This window comes from Triturus cristatus, chromosome 12, assembly GCF_964204655.1.
Source record: "Triturus cristatus chromosome 12, aTriCri1.1, whole genome shotgun sequence".
Classification (NCBI taxonomy): domain Eukaryota; kingdom Metazoa; phylum Chordata; class Amphibia; order Caudata; family Salamandridae; genus Triturus; species Triturus cristatus.
Window position 1 is genome coordinate 643384230 of NC_140595.1, and position 17590 is coordinate 643401819.

Below are 17590 nucleotides of genomic sequence, written 5' to 3' on the forward strand. Positions count from 1 at the left end.
CACCCCTCCCCCCATTCTGAGCCTCGCAATTCATTACCCGCTACATCACCTACAAGGACCGCCAGGTTCAATGCCACATACACACGTCCACATGTTTTAGGCTAAGACAGCTTGGAGAGAGCTGAGACAGCATGTATGAAGGCGCAATATGATGCATAATGTCTCAAGGCCACAACGTGGCCTTCTTCATTAGCTTTCGCACGGGCAGAAGTATAGGGTGTTTGCAAATAATGCAATTTCAAGGCCACAATGTCCTTTAGACCTCCAGTGAAATAAGGATAAAGTTTACAACATGCGCAATCTTTTGAGCATTACGGCAATAAAATAAGCGAACAGTGTGTCTGATTGATATTTTATTTCCTGGCGGGTGAAGTCCGAGCCACTAAAACGATCCTATCACCTTTTTAGTGAGACTCTGAGGGCGAACCTGCGCAATGCGTGCCATTGACTGGAAAGCGCCCACAGAACCTAAGTGTATAGCGCTAGAGTTACAAATACAAAAACTCGCCACTCAAGACGGAGGTTAGCTTAATGAGAAAAGCGTGAGGTTAATACGACAAGAATATACACACACACACACACACACACACACACACACACACACACAGAGAGCACGTCCCGCAATAACCGGACACAAAACCACGCCATGATTTCACCTTATAGTGAGTTAATCAAAAGGTGACCTCACCTGTGCAGCTGCTGACAAACTCTTCGTACTGCGAGCCCTGCTCCCCCGGCACGATCGTAGAGCCGTCGTATTTGAAAGTGACCCTTGGGAGAGAAAGAACATGTGTCCACACAAGTGCCAGTTTGGAGGGGGGTGAGAATTGTACATGGAGGGGGTTACAGCTGATGTACTTGCACATGGGGGTCACAAAGATAGGGAAAGCTACGCTATATAACACATTATATAAATATGATGGTATGTGATATAGCGCACATAGCTCCAAGAAGCAGAGACCTCTATTGTAGCAAAAGCAGGAAGCGCTGTACTTAGATTGGTGGGTGGTATAAAGCCTAAATGAGAACATATTATAGACATGCCAGTTGGAATCTGCTAAATGGTATTTAAGGCAGAGGGGGAGATACCGTAATTCGGCGATTCAAGGGGTGTGTTTTCTCAAGTTTCAATGCGGGCCTTAGGACGCGAGACAAAACCCTCGGTCCGCTCCGCTCCGCCACGCGCCCTGCCCTCAGGCGCCGTTAACCAGCTCAGTTTAGAAGGGCGCGGCTGTGCGAGGTGGTAACATCAGCGTGTACCTAAACTGTGATACTTTGTAGCGCTCGCCGTGCACAACAAGCAGTTGAGCGTGAGGTCAGGGCCTTGGGTCCCTGGTTACGATGTATTTGATCAACAAACTTCTGTAAACTCATTTGTTGCTCTTTTGTGGGTGTTCCGCAGATGAAATATTTTGTATCACCTTTGTGTCTGTGGCAGTCAAAGCAGTCAAATTGGCAATTTTGCCAGTAGGGGGGAAATCCAAGCTCCAATCCCAGCTACTCATCTGACCAGTGCGTGTGATCTGGTACAAAGAGCTTCATCAGCTTGTGCCAAATTCCCCTCTCTGCAAAAAACGTCCAGCGCTTAGAAAAACACTAGATTTCAATACCAGGCACTATATAAAAATGGAGGATGCCAGTTATAGGAAGGCACTTTTTCAGAGTCTAGTTGTTAATTCATAACCCGAGGGTGTGGCTGCGCTAAGAAGGCGACGGAAAGACCCCGAGCCAACAAGAGATCAATAAAGACGGAATCTCCGAGTTCCAGGTACTTACCAGCTCACTCCATTGGCGTCGTCTCTCACCAGGTTGTACGCCTCCCTACACGCCTCTTTGTCGATCTTCGTAGCCATTGTAGCACCGCTAGAGTCCGACAGAAGAGGTATCAGCAGGGGTTGTTATCTAACCTCGGCGAATGAATGGATAAATGAATGGTTGGATTGAACCCGCGGTGAGAGAGGATCCTACCCAGACGGGTGATGCTGAGGATCAGCAGAGGATGGTCGGGGGTCTGAGGATGGATGGGGCCGGTGGTCAGAGAGGACAGGAGCCGGTGGCTGCAGCGGGCAGTGCTGTGGATGCGGTCCGCTGTGCTGAGAGCAGCGCTAGCAGCGGGTCCCTCCCTGGCCTGGCAGAGTCTGTAACCCCTTCCCTGCCGCTCTGCTGCTGCCTGCCCGGGCCCTGCCTCTCCGCTCTTCTGCTGCAGGGGAATCACTGTGCTCGGCCGGTGACGAGCTGCGCAGAGCCAGTTGGAAACTCCCCTTTGCTGTCAAATGGCTCCTCCCAGAGTGCTTCCTGCCGCTGCCCCCGCCCCGGCAGCAAGGCATCACTGGGATCCCGTGGCTGGGGCTGCGCCCCTCGGCGGAGGGTGGCACTGGCAGGTGAGCGGCTAGGTTGAACGCAGAACGCACCAACATGGACTGGAGCGGGGGGAGGACGGGCAGGTGAGAGGCTGCCGACCCCTGGCGGGACCGCACGCCTGCCCCGTAGGGTTTGCTGGGCGAGGGGCTTCAACTTCACACACAGATTTAGGGTTACATCTTTGACCACTGCCCGCCACGGGAAGGGGCTGAAGGTAACACAATGCTGCAGGGCACAACCGTATGCAGTCAGGGGGTACCTGGGGCCGGAAAGGAGGAGACTCTGGGTGACACAGGGACGAGAGAGTTCAGGCGCACCCAGGTCCTTCCCAGGGACATGATTGGAGCAGCCTCTGATTGACCGAGGCGAGGGGGGAGCAGAGCCCACAGACAGCGGGGGCAGGAGAGCACGAGTCCCTATGTGACACAGGGGCAGGAGAGCAGGGGTACCCTGGTCTCTGTTGGTGCCAGGGGTGTAGGAGTCAGTAAGTGACACAGTGGTCAGGAGAGCAGGGGCCCCTAGGACACTCCTGAGCCCTTGGAGCAGGAGTGGAGGAGCCAGGGTGGAGGGGGGCAGGAGGGTAGGTGTCTACTGAGATACATAGACTGGGCTACATGGGAATATCAGCCTGTGTGTAACACATGGGGGCCAGATGGCAATAGAACACCTCAAGAAATTGAAACCTTTTCTTCCCCATGATGACCTCAAGACAGTAGTCCAATCCCTAGTTCTCTCTAAAATCGACTACGGGAACGCCATCCTAACAGGGACTCCAAAAGCTCACCTAGCCCCTCTAAAGGCAGTGTTGAACATGGCCGCTCGACTCGTATCTGGAGAAAAAAGATTTGATCACATCACTCCAGCTCTCAACTCCCTCAACTGGCTTTCCATGGAAGGGAGGTGTATTTACAAACTGGCCTGCATCACACACTGAACCCTTCACTCTCCGGCCCCTAACTACCTGAACAACAAACTGGTAAGAGCAGGTCAATCCAGATCGCTGAGAAGCTCCAACTCACTCCTTCTTATTCATCCGAAACTGAAAAAGAAAACCACACAATACTGATCGTTCTCTGGCAACGCTCCCAGGATGTGGAACGCTCTCCCTAGAGTCATCAGATGCAACCCCTCCTTCTCTTGTTTCAAAAGGGACCTGAAAACCCATCTCCTTAACAAATACTTTCCTGACCAACGTCAACTAACCTAGACTTTAATATCCGAGTTTACTCCTCTCTTGACATTCAAGGATAGCTGGCTACCGGACTGTGTTAACCACCTTATCTTCCATGCTGTATTTTTTTTATCCCCGGTTTTGCTTCCTTACTGCCTACTATGTAATGCAATTTCCGTCTGTTTTTCTTTACAGTATGTATGTAAAGCGCTCTGATACCTACGGGTCAAGCTAGCGCTATATAAAACTTTAAAAATAAAATAAATAAGACAGGGGGGAGAGCACGGGTGTGTACAGGGACACACAGGGGAACTTCAGAGGAGGAGCCTTTAGATGACACAGGGTGGTTGGGGTGGGAGTGGGGCATAAGAATAGAAGCCTCCAGGTGTATTTAGGGGTCAGGAGAGGAGGAGTCTCCTGGGTCGTGGTCGAAGTGGGCGGGATCTGAGCGGCATGACGTACCCCATCTTTTAAAGAACCTTTAAGCAAAACAGTTCCCCTACTTTTGGAGAAAAGAGAACCATCCCAGGACTGAAATGCTTCAGCTGAAGTGCAAGGCAGGGAGACTCCTGCGCTGTGAAGCCGAAGGAGGCGCAGACAGATAAACAAGCCTTTTCCCAGGGTTCCTGCTTGCCTGAAAGAAATGGAAATGTGTGCCACTGGTCAACCTGCACATGTAGAGGGCGCTTGGAAGCCGGTGTTTGCTTTACTTGATGGCATTACTTCAAGCTTCCTGATGAAACATATATTTTTTTTTTGAGTGGTAGTGAAAGGGAAGTTCCAGCTGAGCTGGGAAGTATGTGCTTTTAGAAGACTGTTATGAAACAACATTTCACTATTTACAGTCTGGGTATTACTAAAAGATCTATATTTTGGAAGCACTTTTTTTATCTTAAAATCTTTTTGCACATTTCGTAGAAGCCTATCTTATACTGTGAGTAATGCACGTTTCAAACAATGATTTACATATTCACAGTGCTTTCTGTTACAGACTGGGACTTCGTAGCACTAAACCTACACAAGTCACTATTCTACACTGTACCAACCAGAATTCATTTCCCACTGATAAACTGATTTGAATTTATTTTTCATTTAAGCAGTGTATTATTGTGTATGTCCGAAAAGTTTACAGAATATTTTGGTTGTTTGGGCCACGCCCATGATTCCGCCCCCACACTCAACCCGCCCCCCATTGCGCTCAGCATCACAGTTCCCAAACTTTTTTTAATGCACTTCGACAGCTGCTCCTGGGGATATACAAGGGGCCAGGGGAGGAGCGTTTATGGGCTCACAGGGTGCCATGAGTGCTTGCCCTCCGAGGTACACATGGGGGTACGAGAGCAGGAGCCTTCAGGGACAGAGACGGCATCAGGAGAGAAGGCCCCTCAGAGGTACACAGGCAGCCAGGAGTGGAGGACCGTTTAGGCGCCTTTGGAGCCAGGAGATCAATAGCTTCCTGGGGCACCTGGGGAGTCATGACAGCAGGATCCTCCGGGTGGCACTCACACACTCCAGGCAGCTGGAGCCTCAAGATAGATGCAGGGCCGGTTGGGGGGGGGCATGGGCTTGAGACGAGGAGCTTTCAGGAGAAGTCACAAGGTTACACCAGCCTAAAGGGAAATTTCCAGGCTTTCATGGAGATCCCTGTGCTGTAGACACTAGGTCCAGGCGGTGGCAAACACACATGTTGGCCTGAGCCCTGTTTATTGTATATGAATTTTACACTTTGACCTGTCTCCAGCCCCTTGGAAGCAAATAGTGTTGTGGGACCAAGGATGAGACAATGGCTCATCCCTTGTTGCCCTGGCACTTCTGTGAATCAATATTCATGATGAGGAGACCGAGTCTCCTTACACGCCTGGTGCTATAGAAACAACAATTTACATCTGGAGGGCTGATTTTGCACAATCCCTGGGGAGAGAGGTGGAGTACGGCACAGGAGAGAGTTGAGGGTGGCAGTAGTGGAAGGGGAGATGGCCTGCCACATTTTTATGCCTGCACCACCCACAAAAAGTATGACAACCTTGGAACCCCCTGGAGTGTGCCCTAGAGGAGAAGCTTGAGGTGGGGGGGGGGGGGAGGGGGTAGGAGGTCCTGGAGCAGATACGAATTCAAAAGAGCTGCATGGATCCAACTTAAGAGAGGACACACCTGTACAAGGACAGCAGAGACGCCAACAAGGAGGGTTGTATTTAGTTTTCTTACTTTTTTTTTACATTGAACCCTGGCTTCTACCCAGTGGTCAAAGTGGGCGGGATCGGAGGGGCACGGCCTGCCCATATTTTTTTAATTTAACAGTTCCCCTACATTCTGAGAAAAGATAACCATCCTCGGATGGTTAATTCCAAGAGCTGAACTGCTTCAGCTGCAGTCTAAGGCAGGGAGTCTCCTGTGCTGTGAAACTGAAGGCAGGCAGACAGCTAAACAAGCCTTCTTGCCAGGATGCCTGTTGCCTGCTGCCTGAAAGAAATGTAAATGTGCACAACGGGTCAGTCTGAAAATGTACAGGGAGCTCGGAAGCAGGTATTGATTTTAATTATTTGAATCACTTGACACTTCTCGATGACACAGATTTATTACTTTTGAATGGTATTGGAAAGGAGTTACCAGTTGAGCAGGGGCCTTTGTTACACCCCTAACTATTCTCCACTGCTCCAACCAGGATTAATTAGAGATCGCCCTCACGTCCATTAATGGACGTTGTATAAACATTAAAGAGCTTTCAGGTTGTTTTGAGAAAGAGCAGTGCAGTTCACTCACACGTGTGTTTATCCTACATCGCACTCTGATTCTTGTAGTTTTGATTTGCCCTTTACAAACCTAGGACTTCTAGCGCCAAAGGTAAAACCTAGACTGTCTAAGAGCTACTTTCCTATTGAGTGCTTTGTGTTTTCTTACATTTGCCACTAGCAACTGGCGCTTAAAGTGCTTTGTGTAAATGGTGACCCTTTATCTGCGCATGTGCCTGTTGGTTGGAGAATCAGACCTCCGAGGGGCTTTGTTTTAATACCAATGGCTGTAGGATGTATTGTGATTGGATGCTGGTGTATCTGGTTCACCACAGTGTTGCATGTCCTTCATGGCGTGCACACGATTTGTTTCGTTAAATAAACGGCCTCGTCTCTCTATCATAAGGCGAGGTTCCCATCTGCTGGCCAATCGGATAATTACAGGCGAAACCGTAATGTACCAAATCCATTCATCGCAATTATGCTTAACAGTGACAGACCAGAGCCAACTACAGCGTGAGGACTGGCCCGGTTCTGTTTCTAGTCATTCTCACGCCAGAACCAGGTTCTGGACCGTCCCTGCTGCCTGCGCACAATCAGAGTGCTTTTCAGAGAAGCTGCATGTGGGGGAAAATAGGGCAACAGTAATCTATTTTTCCTACCAGCACCCTGCTCCAAATGACTAATTTCACAGACATTCAGTTGTTTCTTTTGTCTGAGTTGTGACCGACTGCGAAAAGATGGTGTCCTACTAAGATCTTGACGGTAGTCTCAGTTTTCATCTTGCTCCTCCTTGTTTTCCCACATGCTCTGAAGTATCTCTGGCCAGAGGATGCCAATGTTAAGCGAAGACAGGTGCACACAATAACTATTGGCCTGAGTTGCAGAAAGTACCCTGTGCCCTGGTTGCTGCTTCATTGGCCCTTGCATGACATGCTCCAGATAAGAATTAACCATCTGAAGGCCAGTGCACCCCTTTCCTCCTCTTTATCACTCTGTTCACCCACCCTGGTCACAGCAGGACCTGCCCTGACTTATCCAGTCCATCTATAGGCCACCATTCTGGACCACCAGGAAGAAACTCTGACCGTATTCCGATAGTTTTCATGGCAATGCTTTGGTGCTGCCCATCATGCCTGGAATTGTTTGACCGTGCCAGCCTACGGGCCTTGTTATAGAAGTCAAAGATTTAAAGAAGCCCCCTGAAATTGGTCTCTGGGCTCCTCCAGGAACCCCACCCCAGGAAGCACCTGCAGGTCTTGGTTACTGTTCACCTTTGGCATGGAAGCAAATTGTTCAAAGTCCTTAATATCGTCGAGCCACCGTTAGATGAAAGTCGAGGTCACCTCCAAGCAGCTCTGTGATGAAGCTCTCCGAATGCATCTTCGCTGCATGGAGTTCATTTGCCGCCTTACCATCTTTACAGCTGGGCTTAATGTGTCCGTAGATGCGGATGCTGTAGGGACTTGCAGATGGAATCCATTGTGAGCCCTGGCTGGGAATGAAGTATGCCCTGGTTGGCGATGCAGCTTTGAAGTAGTCCTTGCTTGGACCCTGCTGTGGTCCTTTTGAGACCTGGCTATTGATGCTGTGATCCCTGTCAGTCGGTGCTTTAGTCTCTGGTTGGGTATGTTTTTAGCTCTTTCTGGGGGTGATTTGGGCTCTCAATCAAGCAGTATTGTACAGCGCGCCTCGTCAGCCTGGGGTGTATCCAGCTGCTGGGGTCCCTTGTGCCTTAGTCGAAGTCTTGAGTCCCTTTCTGAAGTCGACAAGTGAAGTTGAGGGTCTAAGGTGGAGTGGGAGGTGATTCCAGGACTTGGCGGTGAGGTAGGAGAAAGAACGACCTCCACTGACACTCCGACGGATGCAGGGGACATGTGCGAGGGAGTCAGAACGGAGTTGTTTGGCAGGTTGGTGGATCCCACAGGGTACTTAAAGGGCCTTTTTGCAAACATTCCTTGTGTACCTCTTCCCTTCTTTCGCTCATGGTGGATATTCCTCTTTGTCTCTAGGGATAGAATCCCTGGTTGTAATACCCACTGGAGGGTCTAAAGCCTCGCGAGAATGACGTTCTCGTGATCCCATATCCTCGGCTGGGAAGCCAAACTCGCGCCCTCCCAAAAGCCTTGTTCATATCTCTCTGCAATTTTCGTATAGAATTAAATGCATCAACATATTTGACCCTGTCCTTCACAAATTCATATCCATATAAAAAACCTTGGCCTGCACATCAGCCTCTTTATTTACCATCTCTGCAGGTTTACGATCAATCTTCATGAAGATTATCTTCCTTCTCTAAATAGACAACGCTGCATTTGCGTTGCCCAGAAGATAGAATACCCTTTGCACCCATTGCCTCAGTTCTTCTACATTCAACTTTACCCCATTAACATAAGAATCTTCATATAAGTCTAAATGTTTTGTAATGGGTCCAAAAACACAAAGGAGCCTATCCTGGCACCCTTTTAATCTCTGTCTAACCCGCTTCTTGGATCTCCACCGGACCTATTCAAGAAAGCCAACCTTCTTGCATCCAACTCAGGGGTATATGAAATTGTGTCTTCCAAAGAAGGAGTTGAACACTCTGAATGCAATCTATTGCATACATCTTTAGGTATTTCACGCCTTAACCAATATTGTGCACCATGCTCCTTGGGTGTCCCTTGAGGTGACAGGGAGTGCTGGATTAAACATGCTTTCTCCCAATGGATCAAGCAATCCCTCTTCTTTTTTAATCAGATCCATCTTTTTTTTTTTTTTTTTTTTTTTTTTTTAACATTCAGCTCCTCTACCTCCAAATCCTCAAACTCTGAGGAACAACTTATCACAACATATTCACTTGATTATGTCTCATCACAAACAACCGCTTTGTGATTCCCTTTTTTGGCTTTTAGAGCCACTCTTTTATTCAACTCCAAATGAGTTGCCCTTTTCCTCTTCACCTGAGGTGATTTACAATCCTTACACTTTTTAGCCATATCGCTACTTTCCACATGCTTCCTTTTTTGTGTGACCTTACACTGTGTATTAGAATCTGACGCTTTCAACTCTACCTCCACCACAGTCCAAAAATATTCCTCCTCTGTACAAGGCTCTCTACCCCAGATCTTAGGAAGCATCCTTTCCACACACTCCTCAATCTTTTTCCCTAACTGAGAGGATACTGCTGCAACAGCTTTGTCTGCGCACGCCTGCACTTTCTCATCTAAACTCATCTCCTCAACAGTATTCATCTCCATACTAGTAAAACTTTAATATTTTCCTAAACAATTATATCCACCTATGAAACCACAGTACCCAAAATACACCTCTACACACAGCTGACCCTCGACTCTGACTGTTAACAGGGAGCCTGACTGGGGGGAAAAAATGATAGTTATTTTCCCCAAAATATATCCGCCCTTATTCACTGCAATGTTTAGTTACAGTAGCCCATTTCAAAATGGCCGCCAAAACTCCTAACACTGCTACGGCAAGCCCAACCTGTCAAAAAACTGACAAACCTTTCCTCTGAAACGATGAGGTAAGGCTAAATATCTTCTGCTCTACTTTAAACTATTTCCCTTGCTGAATTCCTTACTTTTCCTCACTCATTTGTTTGGAGGCATGCGCCTTCCTTACTGTAACGGTATGCCCTAACCGTACGCTGACTTCTGGGCGTCATCTGAACTCTATTTGAGTTCATACGGCTCACACGGACCCAAGCGCTGTCGTTACTCATTGAAAGCTCTCTGTATGTGGCTCACACTGCTGCTCGTGCTTCAGAGAGATGAGACGTGAGGTCTTTGCTTGTGAACGCGTCGCTCACGCGGCTGGTTTTTAAAACTCAGCTCACGTCTGCTCAGCCGTTCACACCACAGCGCTACTCCGCATCGCCAAACTCACACAAATTGAAAATACGTTTTCCTTTCCTTGAAAACAAACATTACAAATACTCAGGGCTTTAAGTGGGCCGGGTTTCACCGGGTGTGAGCACCGGCAATTTTTTTAAGGGTGCCTCGAAATGGGTCTCTATCGGGCTATGTTTTGTGCGCTGGCACAGACGGTTCGGTTTTTTTCGGGACTGCAGTACAGCAGACCGGAAAAAAAGTGTTAGGGCACAAAACAGAGCCGGATAGAGACCCGTTTCGAGACAGCAGGCACATCGATGTACCCTGCTCACACTACTCACAAGTGGAGAAGTTACGGCATGACTGTCATGCCAGGTGAAGGGAAATCCTTTAAAGAGTCATTTTATCTCTGGATTTCCCTTCTCTTTTTGAAACGCAAGAGCAGCAACATTGTCGTGGTGTCACCAGGGCTTTAAGTGTAAGCTTTTTCAATATTCTATACTAGCCATAGTTGCTGCTTATTTATTTTATGCAACTAACAACCATTGATAAAGCCAATAGTCCTGACTTGTAGGTATGATGTTACTTGTTGAATCATATCTGGGTGCAATGCAGGCGGGCAACTAGAGCCAAATTGTGGGTGGGGGCTGAAAAAGATTTCGGGGGGGGGGGGGCTAAATCTTCCAGCCATAGGCAGAGTGGCTGTAAGAAGGGGTGAAAACACAACAAAAGCCTCATTAACGAGTAAATGGTCTTTTAAAGACCTGTGAAGTACTCCGGTCCGGCTGCAATTAGACGGACGCAAGACCACGAGGCTGTCTCAGCCGGGCTGACACACATGACGGGGGGCTGAAGCCCGGTGAGCCCAATGGGTGTTGCGCGCCTGGTGCAATGACAGAAACAGCAAAATACAAGTCGGGCGGCACACTATGCTAAACACAGATTTTTAACTACCGTTATAAGCCACGCCCTTAATTACATTGACCACGCCCCTTTGAGAGACCCCCCAGTTTTTTAATCCCACTTAAAGCCCTGTAAATACTACTCACAGTAAAGCCCTGTAAATTCTACTCACAGTAGCCCTGCAATTGCCCTAAATACCGCCACCCATCAATCAGTAACAGTTAAGAAATTGTGTTTCCCAACAATAAAGACATCCCACGTCCTACATGGTAACTGTAAAGCAGTAACTGGTAGGACATCACATTTTCTTAAACAATAACTGTAAAGATATCATGTTTCAATATAAACCTTTGGACACATTTGTCTCAAATAAACAATTATATTTTAAATCTTAAAGCCATAAAACGTTTCAATTCTCTACTTTCTTGCACACTATCACTCATTCATGACTTATAATTTCAAACCCATCAATTCAATCTATTGGCTTTGCCCTTGATAATCTAATAATTGTTAAAACCATCCACCATTTCACATGCGTCAAAGCTTAAGTAAACACTCGGGGCATAATTATGTTGTTGTCTAGGTGCTGGGACCGACCAACCTCTGGTCGGCAGTCCCGACCGGCTGATTAGGATGCGACCAAACACTGTTTGGTCGCCTTCCTACATTTCCCTATGGAAGCATGCATTTTGCTCCCATGTGAAATGGGTGGTGCTGTTTATCCCTGCAGCATGTGGCAGGCACCTAAAGGTGCCTACCACAGGTTGCAGGGGGGACCCATAGGGGTGCCCCCTTAGCCCCCAAACAGAGGCCGCACAAACAAAGGGGCCCTGTTGGGAATCCCCCAAACACGCTTTCCGACATGGTTTTCATGTTGGACAGACTGGAATGGAAACCATGACGGAAGCCGTGCATCGTAATCCCACGGGCGGAAACACCCGCCCTTTGGGATTAAGAGCCAGTTCCGGCTCGCCAACAGTCTCCTTGAGCTGGTTAGAAGCCAGCCGGAATGACCGGCGGGCTTACTTTCCGACTGCCAGCATTGTAATGCAGCAGTCGGAAAGTAAACAGAGGGTCCGATTAAGATGCGGCCTTTTCTGGGCCGTATCATAATCGTCCCCTTAGTGTACTTAACAGATGCATGAGTAGCAACAAAGAAGGAAGATACCTGCTTGTTTGTGACTTATAAATCTATAAGGATATTGGTTAAGTTTTAATTCTTAAAGTTATTTTTCTAGTTGTTGCTGCTGTGTGTGGGTGACAATAAAGAGGTAAATGCATAATATTGGCCCCCTTGCCTTGCCATAAAATTGGTTATAACTATGGTGGAATTGATCCTATTGCCACTCATTACTGTTGCATTACATATGGCGAGTTATGATTCCATATGTATGCTTGCGTCACCAGTTACAGCAAGGTAAAGAAGTCCAGGTTTAACCAAGGAGGTGGTAAAGGTCTGGAACTCAGAGACCCTATGACACAGTAATCATATACAATCATGGCTAATGTCCAGTCAAAGGTGCCTTTTGACTATTTCCTATTCTAGCATGGTGGGTCACAACAAAAGCCCGGTGGGTTTGAGACACTACTGCGGTATTCTCGAACACCAATAACCCCAAAACATTTCTAGGATTAGTGATGGCCCAAAAAAAGGTGCTCATGTGGATGCACAAAGATTCACAAGGCGCTTGCCATACAGTCCAGAGTCTGTTGACTTCTGGTTGCCGTTGGATGCCAAAGCTCATCTGGGGAGTCAGCTGTGAGTCCATAATTGGTCACACTCAAAGCTGTAACCATCAATGATATTGGGAGACGGTACGGCTGAAATCCAAGGCCATCTGTGAAACTTCATGGCCCAGTTTCTTAAAAATGGCTGGTCATTGTTAAAATTTTCTGGTGTCTGAATGAACCAGCGATCCCAGGCACCCCACTGACCAAATGGCACTCACTGAGAGTAGGATCACCAAGTGTTACCACTAGGGTGATCTGCATTGGAAGGGGTTCAAAATGGGCAAGGATCAGCACAAACTGGCCCTTTTGATGGAAAACACCCTCTGGGTCATGGATGCATATAGCTGAACTCTCATGTACCACTCGGACCCAGAAGTGGGCAATTCACTTGTACCAGGAATACAAGGTAGGTTGAGGCAACCTTCTCAGGCCACATTCCTGTCCACCACTGGGTCACAAGCACAGGTGTACACTACCAAGTTATTGTGCAGATGTACAGTGGGGTAAGTTGAGGGAAGCAGTGCCTGGAAGTATATGCATGTTCTGGGGAGCCTCTGCAGTCCTTAGTCCTCGTAGTGTTGATGGTCCTTTGCTCAGTTCATGTTAACTGGGCTGCAAATCGTGGCCTGCACCAGGCCTCTCCTTGAGACGTCCGTCCTAAAGGTGTCCATCAGCTGGCCCTTGGCTCCGTATCCTCTGGGTAAGGGCATTGCCTCAGGTCAGGTTTGCTCCTTGCCTTCCAATCTGGGTCATGCAGTCTTGGTGCTATCCTCCAGATGAAGGCTTTGAAGGAAACCACACAGAGACACTGTTCGAGCTGCACAGCTTCCTCTGAATTCCAAACACAACACAATCCTGGTGTCAGAAGGCCGGTAGATATCTGAAATGGAGGACCACGGCAAAGACAGGTACCCTGTCAGAAGGGGAGACCGTTTCAAAATGTAGCGAACCAGAGCAAGAAACATGGACGTTGTCCTGGACTATGTGCAGGAGGGCAACAGATAGACAGCGGAATGTGCATTAGGAGGCCAAATTTAGACAGCCCAACAATAGGTCAGCTGTTACCAGGTGCAACAAGACCTGTTCTGCACCTGGCAAGAAAACATGTCTTTCCAGATGGTGCTGCTGGATGTATCCAAGGCTGGGCGTATATTCATGGCCAGAAATCCGAGAAGAGTGAAACTGCTCAAGTGTCTCTGAGGTGCAGGCCAGGGACTGCTGGCAGGATGAGGCAGGCAGGAGTGGCCTTTACCCTCATATAGGCAACTACCATCCTGTGCCACAGTGTCCTCCCAGAAAACACCATTCTTGCAACTTTTTTACCCTTCAATATGCTATTTCTAACATGCACAATGAAGGGAATTTAAAAGACCCTTGTGGTAGGGGACTGAGACAATTTACCATGGAGAAATGGTAAATACCTCACCCAGGAGAGCAGGCAAAAGGGCTTGTACCCCTAAACTGTGAAATGGGGCAGCCAACGAACATTCTCCCCAATGCCTGGAATTGAAGTTGTAGCCACTCTCTGTTCGTGGGGACACACCTTGATTGTACCCCTATCCAGCAGAGTCTAATGAACTGCTTGGGGACCACTGAAACATCACCGAACGCCTTCTGTAGATGCTACATGATCTATATCGACTACCTATATATTCAGGTAAGTATATATTTATTATTTTTAACTCCTGCTTGATGATATAGTGGAATTTGATATAGTGGGCACAATGTTTTTTGAAGGATGGTGCATACCTTGAAGGGGGTGGAGCTGAATGTTTGCATTGTTTGGATGGGGGCTATTCATGTTGGGGAAGGTTTATGGGTGTGGGAATTGGTTGTTCAAATGTACTAGTGAGGCGAGTTTGCTGTATATTGCAGGTAATTGTGAATTTCTGCTGCATACCTGTCCTGATAAAGCGGACTTTAAGCTCGTGTCTGTTTCGTTGTGCCATTTCGCTGAGGGGCTTGGCCTGAGTGAGTGCCTGTGGTGGGGTGGGTCCCACAATGCCGCGGGTAGACACAGTTCACCCGGTTTGCCAGGAGCTATGCGAATGTGCTTGCTCGCCCGACTACCTTCTTGGCCCCAAAGCTAATTGCTTTAACTTCGGTGCTACCAGCTGTCCAGACTGAGGCACTCAGAAGACAGTCGAGCTCCGGAGGCCTTGTGTCTTTCTAATGGTGCTAAACTATGCGCGCTATGCAGCTCCCTCCTGGCGCAGGAAGAACGCGCATGGCGCAGTCCCTGCCCTCACGAGGGCCGCCGCCAGGGGCTACCGTGAAAGCAGCCCGACCCCGGTAATGTGTTAAACAGAAGCAGGTTTGGTTCTTAAAAGTGCGAGCGTAGAGGACTGGCGCGGGAGGTAAATAAAAGTACTTATTCAGCAGCAGGCGGGCACCGCTGCCGCCGCTTTTTTTCCCCCCATAAAACTCAAATTCCTGTAAAACGGCAGCTGCAAAGTCGCTCCACAAACAGTCCCAGGAGTCTGGAGGTAGGGTCAGACCGACTGGAGGGCCAGAACGCATCTCAACAAGGCACCTGCACTAAAAGGTAGCCTCTACCTTTAGTCGCACGCTTGGGCACGCACGCACCCACCCAAACAGCTTTACGCATTACTGTACCTAGGTAACTTCACGCAGATTCCAAGCACACCACTGCCTTTCTCCGAGGCGAAGCAGAAATGCCTCGGAGAAACGCAGTGGCGGTTTCGAATTCGGGAGCGTGTTTTCCTTTTCTCTCCTCTTGCCATTGGCTGGAGGAGATAATTAGAAAAGTTGGAAAAAACACGCCCCCGAATCCGAAAAGGACGGGGCCTGTTCGGAGTGACGGACCTCTTCTCCAATGGCTGGCCAGCATTCAAAAGGCCAGCCAATGGAGAACAGGGGAGAAGAGGGGCGGGTTCAAGCCCCTCTTCTCCAAGTCATTAAATCTCGGACCGAGACTGCGCAAGCGCAGCCTTCGAGCCGAGACCTAAAAAGGTGAAGTTTGTCTGTTTCAATTTCCAGTGAAAAGATCTTCCTACTCTACATTAACAGAAACTAATTCCATGTAATGCTTTTGATCTACAAGGTTAAAACTGTTTAAAAACAACAATGTTCATTTCTAAAGTTCTTGGGTATTCCTTAACTATGGCTTTTCATTACAACTTCACAGTCTGATTATCCTGTGAAATGTCTGTCTGACATATCCTGTGACTTGCTGAGCCAAGCGCATGGAATCCTATTGGCTTCCTCTATCTTCGAAATATAATGCCACCGCCTTCTAATAAAGCCAAGTAGTGCAGGTAAAGATCTTCATCTGTAATGTTTAATCAGTGTACTGAAATGAAAGATATTTGGGGAATTGTCAGCGTCTGCACTGTATTATACCTTTGCAATTATATTCTTTCTCAGAGTGACTGTCCAGTCTGTTGAACTATATAATGCAAGCGACAAAATCAACAGCCAATGATTTGTGAATTGTATTGGATAATTTTCTTTTGATTTATGATGTTAGGGATGATTAGTGTGTAAATAAGACTTCTTCAACGAGTAGCCCGTGAGCTACTGGTAGCTCTCCAGCTACCTTTAGGAGCCCTCCTGTGTGCACCCCAACCTACTAAATTAGAAGCTTTTGCTTGGCTGAATAAATATAGGTATGCCAACATTGCAAGTCGTGTTTACAAGATGAAAATGTTAGTATTTTCACAACCCATAAGCTGATGTTTGGAGAAAAATGATTGCATTTGCAAAATATATTTAAATCCGATATTTGAGCGATAAATCATGTGGCATTGGGGTGACATATTACTAATATTATTTCTTTGGTGCCAAAGGCATTGCAGCTATGGTGTTAGGTATTGTCCTTATAGAGTCATTCCACATTGACCAATCCAAGTTTACATTACTGTTGGCATCGGTGCCTGATGTACTGAGGAGACCACTGCTGGTAACCTTGCATATGGTGACAAACAAATGTAATTAAGCTGGTGTGTGCACAGTCACAACACTGATAATGTTAATAGCTTGGGATGATTTTCATTGAATGTAAGTAGCTCTTGATACAGTAAAGGTTGGAGACCCCTGGTGTAAATCATCCCTCAGATTTATGACAGCACCACCACATTTCCGAAATATGTTTGTCTAAGCTCCTTCGTGGTTTCCCTATAGGTCTCCCTGCAGGGTCCAGTGCGTCACACATGCATGTCTACTGCAGGATAGGAGCCCCGTGCTTCACCTCGGTTTCCTGCCATTTTGCTTCCACTTTGCAGACTCCTATGTTGACACTTTTGGTGTTCAAGACATAAGAAAAGGGAACTAGGGGGGCACGGCTCACCAGAACTAGAGAGGCAGCTGGATCTTAAAACTAGGGGTGTGTGAACTTTCTTATACCCTAAGAAGAGTGCAGATATTACAGTTAAAACTAAATTAAACTGAAAAGGTTTCTGGACTTTGATTGAATTATTATACTATCAGGAAGGCGCATTTCACATGCTGCCACTTTAACAGGATAAATCTCTCATCTGTGAACCTTATGATCAAAATGTATCACGAAAATGGATGTGTGTAAATGCAGAAGAAAATACCCGTCTGTGTGTAATCCTGAAAGTACCGTGCATTTAGAAGAACCCAGCAAAACATACATATGCAGAAACTTAAAAAAAAACATGAATCACATTACCATGCACATACATAATGTTTGGCAGAAGTGAATACACACAACACAAACACTACCTTTGGTTGCGCTTGCCAGGTTCTTTCTGACGCTGTTGGTACTTGTTGCACTGGGTAGTAGCAGTCCCGGATGCCTGTGTGTTGACTTTTAAGATTGTGAGTGTCTGTGTGTTGACTTTTAAGATTGTGTTTGCTACTGACTCCCCAGATCCTTCTTT

At 47.5% G+C, this 17590-nt stretch overlaps 2 protein-coding genes across 3 annotated transcripts in view; one reads left to right on the top strand and one right to left on the bottom strand.

The window, feature by feature from the left end:
• COTL1 (coactosin like F-actin binding protein 1) overlaps nucleotides 1-2607 on the bottom strand; it is a 70314-nt gene extending 67707 nt beyond the window's left edge. Inside the window, exons 1-2 of the mRNA XM_085639650.1 lie at nucleotides 1777-2607; nucleotides 689-771 (exon numbers count right to left, since the gene is read on the bottom strand). Coding sequence (XP_085495776.1) covers nucleotides 689-771; nucleotides 1777-1853 — 160 coding nt within the window. The 5' untranslated portion in view covers nucleotides 1854-2607. The remainder of the gene's footprint in view (nucleotides 1-688; nucleotides 772-1776) is intronic.
• The window catches only part of KLHL36 (kelch like family member 36), a 31867-nt gene continuing 16204 nt past the window's right edge, over nucleotides 1928-17590 (top strand). The window contains exons 1-2 of one of the 2 annotated variants that reach the window (XM_085639649.1): nucleotides 2257-2381; nucleotides 15874-16003. Coding sequence is in view for 1 of the 2 variants with exons in the window: in XM_085639648.1 (XP_085495774.1) it covers nucleotides 1928-2381 (454 nt within the window). In the remaining variant the exon portion in view is untranslated. Of the gene's footprint in view, nucleotides 2382-15873; nucleotides 16004-17590 lie in introns of both variants that reach the window. The other variant, XM_085639648.1, reaches the window with a different exon arrangement.